This window comes from Rhipicephalus microplus, chromosome 1 (genome assembly GCF_043290135.1).
Source record: "Rhipicephalus microplus isolate Deutch F79 chromosome 1, USDA_Rmic, whole genome shotgun sequence".
NCBI lineage: Eukaryota > Metazoa > Arthropoda > Arachnida > Ixodida > Ixodidae > Rhipicephalus > Rhipicephalus microplus.
In genome coordinates this window covers 81069722-81082805 of record NC_134700.1, presented here as the reverse complement: position 1 = coordinate 81082805, position 13084 = coordinate 81069722, and the positions used below count along the sequence as shown (strand labels likewise).

At 44.6% G+C, this 13084-nt stretch overlaps 1 protein-coding gene across 1 annotated transcript; it reads right to left on the bottom strand.

Annotated features, from left to right (window-relative positions):
* Positions 1–4269: 4269 nt before the first annotated feature.
* Positions 4270–8857, bottom strand: LOC142765452 (uncharacterized). The gene is made up of 3 exons (XM_075866488.1): positions 8384–8857; positions 6242–6449; positions 4270–4661 (listed from the first exon to the last, which is right to left on the bottom strand). The coding sequence occupies exons 1-3, from the start codon at positions 8855–8857 to the stop codon at positions 4270–4272; spliced, it is 1074 nt and encodes a 357-aa protein (XP_075722603.1).
* Positions 8858–13084: the final 4227 nt, after the last annotated feature.

The window sequence follows — 13084 nt, the reverse complement described above, 5'->3', positions numbered from 1 at the left end:
GTATGGCTGTGGCCCTGTCTTGCCGTTCGACACATTCCTACCATCTGGTGTTACATTCTCAACGACCAATTACGCCCACTATGCAATCACTTTGGCCGTCCATGCCCCAGAGGTCACTCGTCAAGACTTCGCAACGTCGCAACCTTCTCAAAAGCGACGCTACGATCATCAGCACCAAGACACAATTGCCTCTTGGTTCTCTTGTACTGCTCTGGACGCCCTCACGCAGTGTTAGCTTTGCTGAAAAACTATTCTGTTGTTATTCTGGTCCGTACAAGACCTTACGCCAATATTGTGACGTGGTATACGAAGTAGCACCAGCTGACGTGTTTTTGCTACGTCACGTCAACAGTGACGTTCATGTGGCCAGGCTCAAACCATATAAACTTCGCCTTAACTAATGCTTCATGATTTGTACCGGGATGGAGCCACGCTTGCCGGGAGGATGATGTTTCACTAAAAAGAACGAGAAAGCTCGCTTGTATTAAAGGAAATTGACCTGACTGATCACCACCTGCGCAATCACTACAAATACTGTCAAAACACCAACTCTGCACTCGTGAGCCTGTTTTCTTCCCGCAACAATATGGCTACTTCCTCTGCTATTTCCAAATGTTCCATGCATATGCTGCATGTAACTTCAGCTTTGACACCTGTCTATTATTACGGCAGTGCAATTGTGACCCTTGTCACAATTACAATACTCTGTCACGTCAACGAAGCATGCATTTCTCTCCCTGCCAAAAAAACAAAGCAAAGTCTCCGCTTTGGCCTTTCGTCGGCCTCTGTTGTAGTCGAGGTGCAGGTGTCCATGAATATTTGGCACTGCAACAATGTTTTCAATTTTCGTTGAGATATAAATTTTCTGGCCATGCTGGTGGTAAATTGTGCCAAGTTTGTTCATCATTTGCTTTCTTATGGTAGTAGTTGACACGCATTCAAGCTGCGAAATGGATTGTGCTTTGGCTATTTCTTCCAAGGTGTTGTGCATACCCAGCTTGGTCAAAAGCTAGATGAAATTTTTTGGCTGTGCAGAGAGTGTCTTCATTGTAGGGGCTATCATGATATATTATTGTGATACTAGATGTACCTGAAATTTGTTACATGTACTTAGGATCTTGAATGTCCCCGAGCTGTTTCTCAATAAATCTAGTCGGTTAATTATGTGATAGACAATAAAGTCAAGTATACTTACATTGCTTAGCCGGCTCTTGTTTAGATGTTGCCTCTTGCTTTCACTTTGTAGATCAAAGTTTCTGGCTGGGCTAAAATAGCTTTCATTTTGTGGTCTCATGTGATACATTCTGTGATGCTTTTTGTACCTGAAATTTTACAAAGATGCTTTGGAAACCTTGAATGCCCCAGCGGAGTAGTGACTTTAGTAATGAATTGTGTCAAACAAAATAAAACCAAATATTTTTTCACCAGGCCAGGTTTATGTCACAACTTGATGCATACTTTGCGACTTTGAGTGAGCAATGAGTCTCTACCCTAGGTCGTGATTTTTCTACTCCAGACTACTGTATGCTCTTTCAAAACATCGACACTGGGTGAGATACTGAACAATCCCTTATTTTCACACAGCAGCAGAAACCTGCATAAAGCCTACACATTTTTCAGCACCAAACAGATATACATCTATGCAACTGCAAACATCCCATCAAATTATACATCAAAGCCACTACAAATTCTAAAAATGCATAACATAAGAGGCACAAATTATGTTAAGGGCACTTTTATGTATGTTGGGTATGCGTGAACAAGAAAGATATGCTGAAACAGACACAACAGAAGTCTTCAAAGTCGTGTACGAAGTCCCATCAGAAGCACTCAACAAGCATAATTAAGCGTGCCATCGGTGTGAAACTCTACGTGGTGCGTAATTTTGGTTGGGTGTCTCATTTTTGGCACTCGCTATTTCGCAGACTTAGCACAAGCAACCTTTTCAAAATATCTGACCATTGTTTTTCAGTCATGCGCATCAAAATGGATATATATATATACATATTTTGCAAAATGGGCATAAAAGTTCTCTAAATACAATTAAGGTGTGTTACAAATAAAATAAAAACGGGTTTAGAGCACGAGCATAGGCAGAGGGTGCTGCTACAGGTAGTTGCTTTCATTCCTTCGACATAGCAAGGTGTCTGGCTCTCATCCCTGTATTTTCAATACATCGTGGTTCATAAAAAATGTTAGAGATTTTTAGGTGTGGAGAAATCCAATAACACCACCATGATTACCGTGTCATGTGCATACACACACACACATGTAGTTCATCAAACTTATTCGCGGCCTTCAACAGACCATCTTACAATAGACTAATGGGAAAATGCATACATTGGTAGCTGTTAGGTTCTGTTGGCACAGCGAGTAAGTTTTGTTATTTTTGGAATGTCAGAGGCGTCTTCTGAACGCTCCTTGAAGAACTGACACTACTAGGGAACAACTGCACCTAAACCAGAACACATAACACCTAAAAAGACAGAAGATAACAGTGTAGAAATAATCACCCCTTCATCTGAAGATAAGTCATGAAGAAAGGCATAAGCTACATGCCTAGTGTCAGACAGTTGTGCACTACTTTGTTTTTAACATACTGTTATGTGCAGAGAGAAGGGATGACACAGGAGCTGATCTCATCAAGGTAAATTATGAAGAAGATGCCTTAAAGCGAAGCACAGCAGCCAATAAAGGGTACCGTAGCCATTGGTGTCTAGCGGCTCAAGGATTTGTCATATCGGGCAACCTCCCAGAGATCGGGCTATAGGTGCCAGCACCGCATTCGCGCAAGTGTGAATAGGCGGTCGACAGCGCATATACAAATACTTGCAGCCACGCTTCGTTCAGTGGCTCAAGGGCTGACACTATACTGCATTTATCACATGTACGCACATGTTCTCGCACCAGTAAAAACATAAAAATCTTATATAAGAGTTCAGCACAAAGCTTTCATTGATTGATTACGTGCATGACAGTGCTACAACAAAAACCTGATTAATGAGACAAGCATGTTTTCTTTTTCAGACGAAAATTGCCACTGCCTTCAGTCAGTCACTAATAATGCCACATAAACGCTGAAGACAATGTAACAAAGATGAGATTTTCAGTTAAGTTACACGACATTGCATATAAGGCATGCCGTCTGAATCATTTCCAATGTCTGGCTTCTTTAAAGCGTTCTTAAATCTAAGCACACGGTTGCACGCGGTAACTCTGTTTTCAGTACAGTTTAAGTACCGATGTGTCACTGTTTATGTGGTAGTAATATTCCTATGTAGCGATACCACGGCCAGATAAACACAACTAAGGCTCCTAGCACGATGAATAAACTACAGTGCTGTAGTTGTACACCTACCAACAGCACCCAAATGTATGGCCTAGAGCCTGTTTTTTTTTGCTACCGAGTGTCTATAATAAAACGCTGCATTTACACACTATTTATAGTCCTCATGTTTGGGAGGATGCCCAGAGCATTTTGTGATATGCTTGAAATAGAAAGCGGCACCCACTCTGAAATTATTCTGGTGAATGAAGGGTACAACGACAATAAACGGCACTTTGGAAAGTTGCACTCGCTGATCTTATTACAACGCATAAGCATCCGAAAGACAAAATGCTCTCGTACGCCGTTATAGGCATAGGTAAAACATATACATTCACGCTGACATGACTGGACAAACCACACTTTGAAAATGTGCAATACGTACGCGCTCATATAACCATGACGAGGCTAGCAGACGACGCACGGAGCAATCCACCAGGTGACGACTTTGCTCGATCTCGCGGCCAATAGGTTTTTGTTGGACTCCAGCAGAATCTGAGCTCTGGCACAGAGCCCGACTGCTTACACTTGTCTAAGGGCACACGAACGTTTTCTCAGCAGCGTCAGCACACCAGCAACCCACAGCCAAGAACAACAGGTGCTCAGGTCTCTGGTAAACTAAAATAGATGCCTGGGCTCATATCAGAAAACCAGTCAGTGCAACCAACACTGACTTTAACGTGCTTTGGTTGCACGTTAAAGAACCCCAGGTGGTCGACATTTCCGGAGCCCTCCACTACGGCGTCTCTCATAATCATATGATGGTTTTGGGACGGAGAAACCCCACATATCAATATATCAGTGTCATATCACGGCACACACTTGAATACAATACCATAACATCATTCGACACTAGACTTTCTGCACAAATCAAATGTTCTCGTGTATAAAACAATATTAATACGGTAAATTGAAAAGAAATAAAATGAAAGCAAAAGATTGCATCAGTTAAATGGAATTAAGTAGTCACTGAGTGAGGGTGGGTCAAGGCCGAAGTACATAGACACCTGGCTGTCGTACAGGCAGGTGCGGCAGTTGGTGAGAAGTGTAGCGACCTTATACATCCTTCCCACTCTTTGACGCGTCACTTTCAAGTTCTTGTGAAAGTCCACAAATGCGAAGTCTGCAGCCACTTTACCAAAGCCCCACTCAACAGCCTGCCATACAGTGCTCATGCACTTGTTGAAGTGCGCCTCGTAGGGCTGCAAGCGGGCGCCTCCATAAGGCTTCAGGAGCAGAGGCTTTAATGGGTAGGCTGGGTCTCCATAAATCACATATTTGTTAGCCCTGGCTACCTTGACAATATTTTCGTAGAGCTTGGTGTCTTTCAGGATTCCTGCAACAAAACAAAAGGTGTCACAAGCTTTCTCATGCCAGAGCTTGGCTGATGCATGAGTGTCAGTCCACAGCATTAACGCAAGGTTAAGTGTCGACAGTATTTTTTGTGTCCATTTGTTGCAACATGGTAGTAAAGAATGGCAGAGAATGCCATGCTGGCTCTACCCCATGGCTTCTCCCCAGACATGCTGCATACCTGCATTTGACCCTATATGCCATTTAAGCTATCTAGCAATTTTCTAGCAAAATAACTAATATTTCAGCTAAAATGTGAGAAAATGGGAAGTTCATTACACATGGCTGAAAGTGACAAAGTTTTCTTGAAGCCAGCTCCAAGAAAGGAGGTAATTTTTCACATTGTAGGATCTTGAAGCAATTTGGGCAAGTGAAATTTACTAGATCAAAATTATTGTGTTTATTTTGCATTTAAGGAACAGTATACAGTGCAATTGATTAGATTATTGTGTGACAGATGTGAAAATACTACGTGTGACTTTTTTGCATGGCATGTAACAAAGAAATGTCTAGCTTGCACTGTAATCATCAGAATATTTAACTGCACTACCATAAATCCTATAAGGGAATAATAATAAAGAACTTTTGGAATGCCAAACAATGATTTCCCAGCAACGAGCGCAAGTGGAGTGAACAATGCTGATGCAAACATAGTACCTGTATTTGGTCTGTAATGTTGAGTTAATTTTGAAATCAGAACATTCACCTCCTAACGGTATTCCACAGTGGAGAAGTCTGGTTTCCCGCTATTGCAAAATTTGGTGTACTGTGAAACGAAAACTTTGGTAGCTGCAATGGCATCTTGGCTTACAATGTTGGTAGTTACTATATTTCCAGATTAATTGGTTGAAAAAGATCTTAGTAGTCACTATATATACAGATGAATTGGTTGAAAAAGATTATGCAAGATCAAGTAGCTTTCTTTCTCAGCAATCTGTACTTCATGCAACTGTGTGCATGAACACTCTTTGGAATGTCACTGACCATGCGGCATCACATTTATTGCATGAATGCAGATATTTTAAGCTGACTGGAAAGCAGTGATCACACACAAAAAAATCCAGGAGTTGTACTCAGCCACGCGGTCATACATTAAGATGGCTTCTAGATGAGGAGACTTATTCATCGATATTGTTGAAAAAGATTTCTCAGAACTAACTGAAGTTAGCGGTATATTATTAGTAATTTATTCTCAATGCATGGGGAGTGGTGGCAATCGCAGCTACCTACCTACTGCGGTTGCTTTCTTCAGCGACTGTCCTAAAACTGAAACAGTGTTATATGTGCTTGTGCTACAGAGGCTTCCTCATGCACTAACAGTGATCTCAGCCATATCTATTCACAGGATAGCTGCCTGCGTCTGCAAGTCAAAAATATGATCTCAGTATGCTGACATTATACTGCCCTGGACAAATAACAATAACACTACACCAAAAGCTCACTGGCCGGCTAGGTTCTTATCACATGAGTTATGACCTAGGTATGTTTGTGATATGACAATTTGCCATTTGACAGCTACAAGCAGAGTTTCTGCAAAGGCAAAATCTTACTCGCAGCACTTACCAGTATCATGACGCCGTCCCCTGAATGGGCCATCTAGCTGGCAAATAATGCCATTGGCACACATAACAGCCTGATATTTCTGGCAATGGAAGCGCTTGTGCCCAGAGTAGTGCTCCTGCTGGAGCTTAGACGGCCGACAAATTCGTCGTGCCGTGCCATCTATGAAGCCCCAGCAGTTCTTCAGTGGAGCACCTTTCTGGAGCACAGCCTAAAAGGAATAAAAGAACAGATGAAGCAGCTGCCAATAGCATTTATGCACAAGTACAGTTTTCAGATATAATATTATTAAAAAAACATTGTCCTTGCTCTTTTATTTGACATGGACAGCCGAGACACACGAAGAAAGAACAAGCGTGACCAAACGAAATATCGTCACTTGCCTTCTAGCTGTTCTTGTACTGGTTTTACGCTACTGTCTCCACCACCCGCAGTGGAAGGCACTTTGCTTTTTACTCGTACCATAACAGAAAGCAGAGTTACTCACTGTGTCTTTCAAAACTCTAAGGGGCATCGAAAGTTGAATCATTTCATGCCAGGCAGTGAATAAGCTAACTCAAAATAACAAATGACGTTCTTAGCAGTCTAGGAGTGCACGTCACAGTGGCAGTTACAGTGACGGGTGATTGATACATAAACACGGACATTTCCCTTTTTGGACCAGGCTATATTACAAAAAGGTCAACAGTGCCAAATATAACAATAATGTCTGTTTATTTGAGCAGTAACCATATGTGAGAAAGTAGTAGCAATTATTGCTTATGATGCTTTCTGCTCTTGTGAAGCACACAAGTTTACTATGAGTTTACTAGAAGCATTCATATTCATAGCTTACTCAATGATAAAAGCCGACACAGCATGAGCTTGGTGCTCAAGAACAAGCTGTGCCCAGTGCGTCAGTGTTGAATCCATTACTGACAAATATTTTCACTTAACATTTCACAAAGACGCACTGCAATATGTAATATAATTGAAGGGTGAATTGGGCTTGCCTCTCCTAACCTACAGTTAGACTTGTGCTCCTTGAATTAAAAGGACACTAAATGCAAATGAAGTTTCATGGCACATTAGAAGGTCAAAGATTAAGAGTACTTAAAGCATAAACATTATGCACAGCAGCAATTTAGTAACAAACATAAAGGTAAACGTGGAATGAGAAGCCAGCCAGAGTATTGGAGCTCGCTTAGACTCACTCAAAAGATATATTTTGCTCTGGCACTTGCTCCGATTCAGACTCGCCAAAAATTTCCCCCTCGGACTCAAAGTGAGTAAGTTTTTTTTCCACTGCATTCACTTGAAATCAAACTTGCCAACTTATTGCTGAGACCAACCAACACAGATGCACAGCTTGACCAGAGTGTCGATGAGCCTCGATGTGTTGCCACATGTGTCTGCTAGAATAATATTTCCTTTCTCAGTCATGGTGTCACAGCTGTTTGATGCCAATATCTCACATAATGAGTGCTCTACTTTCAATCTTGTTCTTAAAATACGTGTTACCGGTCCGGTAATATTTGTATTACATACATGGCTCACATGAAATACCGTTATAGATGGATCCGAACAACTTTATCAAGGATTTCTGGAGAAAGAATTCGCACAAGAGGTCATTGCGCCGCATTCTTGTGGTCTCATTGACCTGTTCTTTTGTTGTTTTTTCGTGTGTAATTGTCTTTTTGCACTGTAGAAACAGGGTTGCAAAAGAATAAACAGGCTGCGAAAACAACACAAGCTGCCACAATCACATGTAATGTGATCCCTGGAGTGTGCCCATGTTTGTCTGAGCTCAAAATTGTAGTACAGATGTATTCTCTCAGCGTGTGCGAATATGTTTTTAAACTCGCTTTGACGCGAACTAAACATTTTAAACTTCGAGGAACGAACAGACGCATTTCAATGCGTTTAACCAGCCTGAACCAAGAATTTTACGACAGCGTCCTGCTGCTATGCCATAAAATCGCCAATTTAGTAGACTCGCAATGCAACAAAATCGAAATCAGTGATTAAACTAAACGTGGCGTATTTTGTCGTTTCAACTTTTCCGCCAGCTACTGTGGATATTCTGCCAATTTTTGGACATGTTACGACTTTGCTTCGCACAAAAGAAGTGATATTCGCACTAAATCGATCGACTTTCATGCTTACCTGTGAGAACAGTCGCAACTTCTGGAGGTTCATCCTGCCATGAACCGTGAGATTTGCAAGCAGGTGTCCAAAGTAATGTTCGATGTGAGACATTACTTTGGACACCACACTTGAGATCACGGAGCTGTGGCAGTTGAATATCGTCTCCAGGTCACAAAGTCGATTTGGATAAGCGAGGCGCCGCAGTGTCATACACAAAGCCTCGCGATCTGACACTCGGACGCGCTGCGCACTCATCACTTCGCCGGGAATGAGCAGCCCAACGATCAGGTCGTCCAAATTGCCTTTGTGGAACCTGAAGTTACGATAAAAGGTGGTTCCATCGATGGTGTCGATATCCCACATGCCGTTCTCGTGAAGGTTCCTCCGCGGCTGCGGCTGCGGCTGTAGTAGATCCATAATCAGTAGATCGTCGATGTACTTCCATGGAAGATTTTGAGCCAGGAATTGATCTTGGAGCACACTCTTCGCCATATCGACGACCACTTCTTTGCGAATGCGGCTAGCCGCTCACCGTTCAACCAGAGAGGCTTAGCCAGAAAGGCTTAAAGAACTATGCGGTGGCTCTTTATAGCCTTCTGTACGCAGCCAACTTTAATGGGTTAGGTGATTATATAGCCCCAAAACACTTGATAGTTTTACATGTTAAAAGTTGTTATATTTGCGCCGCAGCGCTGATTAAGATTTATATAAAAGAAAACGTATATGTGTGCACCCATGATCATCATCATCGGCGATCGTAAACTTTTACGTACGAACGTAAAGGTTCCCGTATGTGTAGCAAAACGCTGCTAAAACTCGGGCACCGGTAACACGGTAAACGTAAACCGGTAACACGGTAACGTAAAGAAGTATACGTACAAGCTAAAACTCTCTATTCCTTAATCCGAGCGTCACTTCGAACACGGAGTCATGCGTGACCACCATTGAATATGCGCCTGTTTGCTGGAACGAACACAGTGACCAAGGCCCCAGACCAACGCAACGCATTTGAAAGACGGATGAGACAGAGAGAGAAGGAGGAGGCACTGGAGGCGGCGCCACAGCTGTCGATGCAACTCTTCCCCTGTCTACACGGCCGTTGCCGGGGCAACCCTGGCCGGGGTGAGCAGGAAATCCGCGAAGAGGCCGACGAAAGGCAAACGCTATGGTGCATATAGCGGGCGGCGGCTTCGACACGGAAGGCAATGGAATTGCGATTCAAGAATGACTCCTCGTAAATGGCACCCAGCCGCCCAGCGGCGCAGGTTATTTAACAGCCTCGCGTTCTTTGAGTATTTTTACGGAATGCTACTGCAGTCGGTGAACAATAGTGAACCAAAACTTGCGGAAAACAAAGTGCACTCTGGAACTGCCAGAAACAATACTTATTTCGTCCTCGGTGAGATTAGCGAGAGCGCATCGCTACACCTTTTTTCAAATGAATTTTTTTTCGCACTGTCCGTGTCTGGCAATTCTGTATATAGTGCCACAAACGCTGAATGCTTAGTCAAAGCTGAAACAAAGTAATCCACAGTCGCGGATGTTTGGAAGGCTTGTCATGCACCACGAAACGTGCCGAGGTTGTTACCAAACATTTTGCTGACCACTTGATCAGCACATAATTCCATATGGTAGCCCAATAAGCTAGCTAAGAACCTGTTGCAAAGGCAAGGCACGTTCTTGTTAAATGTTGCTAACATAAACGATGGTTGCACATAAGGGCAGTTACAGCTTTCTGTGTGAATTGGTCGTAACCCGCGTTTTCCAGCGTAGCAGAGGCTCAGCGTACCTAATCAGCTACCACAGCAAGTTCGTAAGCAATGATGAGGTACGAGAATGTGCAGCTGTTTTCCATGTAATGAATAGTCCGTGTACAGTGCTTTGACCACCTCCATTCATTAAGCCACCTCTCATATAGACTCCCAGCCTAACAGGTGTGGGACCTTGACCACTAAGAAGCAGTCCCCCCCCCCCCTCGCACCCATACACGCAAAATTCGAGGGCGCACGGAATGATACACACGCATACACATGCACAGGCGCCACACACACACGTATACACACATACGACCGCACACATATGCGACCATAAACGGACACATGCATGGGCGTACACATGTGCACAATCACGGTTAACACAAGCACGGGCTTGTGTTAACCGTCACACATACACGCGCACGCACACATACACGCACACGCACACCTGCACGGGTGTACAAACAATCGCGCTTACAACGAACACGTACACATACTCGGGCGAACATTATGTGTGTATATAATCCCCAGCAAACATGAAGCTTATAGCCAACGCTAAGGAAAGCTTTTGTAACATGGGTTGCAATTAATTGCTATTATAGGTGAAACGCAATTTGCTTCTGCTGGCATTCTGCTGTATTCGGAGAGCACCTTCACCCATTCTACACTCTAAGGCAAAAGGGTGTTAAAAGATGTGTGGTTAGTCATTTTGGGGACTAATAGGCCTGCCACAACCAATAATCTCTTTAAGGACTAACGGCACTGGGTTTAACGGTTAGTCACCAGAAGGGACTAACATTTAGTTCTCACATTTGCACTTTAGTGAGTAACCGTTAGTCCCACAGTTCACCCCAAACGACTAACATTTAGTCCTCATATTTGCACCTCATAGAGCAACTATTAATCCCCACATTTACACCTTACCGGGCAACCGTTAGTCCTCACAGTTGCACCTTGCCGGACGAACGGTTGATCCACTTAAGTACTCCAATCTGATGAACTTTTTGTCCCCAGTTCAAACATTGTTTTTTGTTTATTTTCCGCCAGACCGAATACTCCTTTCGCCTGTTTTTCTGCGCAGTGACCAACCAATTCCGCAGAAAAGAACACGCGAAAAAGTAGTTAGCCACCTATGTAACTGCTTTCACAGTCACGGCAACAACGAAAGACAAAAGTGAGACATTGAAATCTTTTATTTTTCTACATACACATTAAGTTTACCCCTTTTTTAAGTGAATTCATGGTGAAGTGTACAAGTTCAGTCTCGTTGTCAAATCTTGTTCACTCCTTGAAGAGCTCCTCCGACTGAAGCTATAGATGACAGGCGCTACAGACGCCAGCGCATACAGCCTTCTGCCTGTTGTGTTCTCATGGCTGCACGTACAATAATATAGTAAAAATAGTTGAGCACACGTCAGAGAAGATGAAGATGCACGCATATGACAAATACGTGCACACAATATAAAAACAAGCGTTAAAATATGACACACAAATAACTTTACCTTCACATCTCGCGCAGTCCTTCTGAAGCTGCTCTGACGAAAGAGATGAAGGATGGGCATCGCAGACGCCAGCACACAGTCTTCAGCACGGTGTGTGCCCACGGCTGCACAATAAGTATGTAATATTGTCACGTACGTCCCGCGAAAAAGACGAAGGCGACAGCGCATACGCGCATCTGCACGCTTTTATGCAGAACGCAACAACGAAAAAGATGAGGAACTCTCTCTCACGCGGTTAACAAAAAGACCGACCGGTTGCTGTTTTCTCAGCGTCTTCGAGTACGACCTCTCTCTTGACGTTGCGACACTGGTGGAGGTGCTGGGGCCTGCAACCTGATGCAAGAAAACGTTGTTCGGGGCCGTACACCCAGTCCGGAGCCTCAACGTCTTATTGCGACTCCAGTACACCGATTCAGCCGGCGCCTATTAGGCCTAAGCCCAGAACTCTTGACGGCATCTCCTGTTACCAACATGGCGGCCCCTTCAGCGTCTGCGAATCTTCCCCCGGCCCCAGCCCAGACGACTCACCCTTACCAGGTAACTTTTGAGACTCCTCGTATTCCCGAAGTCTTCCGTGGAGAACCGTATGAAGATGTCGAGGACTGGCTCGACCAGTTCGAGCGGACCGCTGTGGTGAATCGTTGGAGCGTGCAAGAAAAACTTGGCCGTGCCTACTTCGCAATGGAAAATAGCGCTCGCACATGGTATGAGAACAGGGAGCCTACTTTCCAAACCTGGGACAATTTCCGCCAAAAGCTTCTCGAGACGTTCCTGAGTGCGGACCGACGGGATCTCACACAACAGATAATCGAAGTCCGCATGCAAAAGCCGAACGAAAGCGTGGCCATGTTCGCTGAGGATATGGCCCGCCTATTTCGCCGCGTTGACCCTGACATGCCCGAGGCAAGGAAAGTTCGTCATCTGATGCGGGGAGTTAAGGAACCGCTTTTCGCCGGCCTTGTACGAAATCCACCAACAACAGTGGATGAATTCATCAAAGAGGCGACTGTCATTGAGCGGGCGCTCCGGCAACGATGCCGCCACTTTGACCGCCTGCCCGACCAAACGCCTGTTGGTGCCGCCGCTCAAAACGCTGCCGTTTCCGAAGACTCTTTACGGCAAATGATTCGACAAATCCTGCGGGAAGAGCTGCGGGCCCTCGGCCTTCCGTCTACCGATCCCCCAGTTGCTTCTGTTGCAGAAATCGTGCGCCAGGAACTACGGCAAGCCTTTCCATCACCGGCGCCACCACCCGAACCACGTCCACTGACCTATGTTGATGCCGTCCGCCGTCATCCACCTGCCCCAGAAGAACCACCTTTTCAGCCGCGGCCCGTTACCTGGCCGTGGTGGCAGCGTGAACCTGTGCGGCGACCACCAGTACGTCGGACCGACTTGTGGCGCACTGCCGACCGTCGACCCCTTTGTTTCCACTGCGGCGAACCAGGCCACATCTCGCGCTA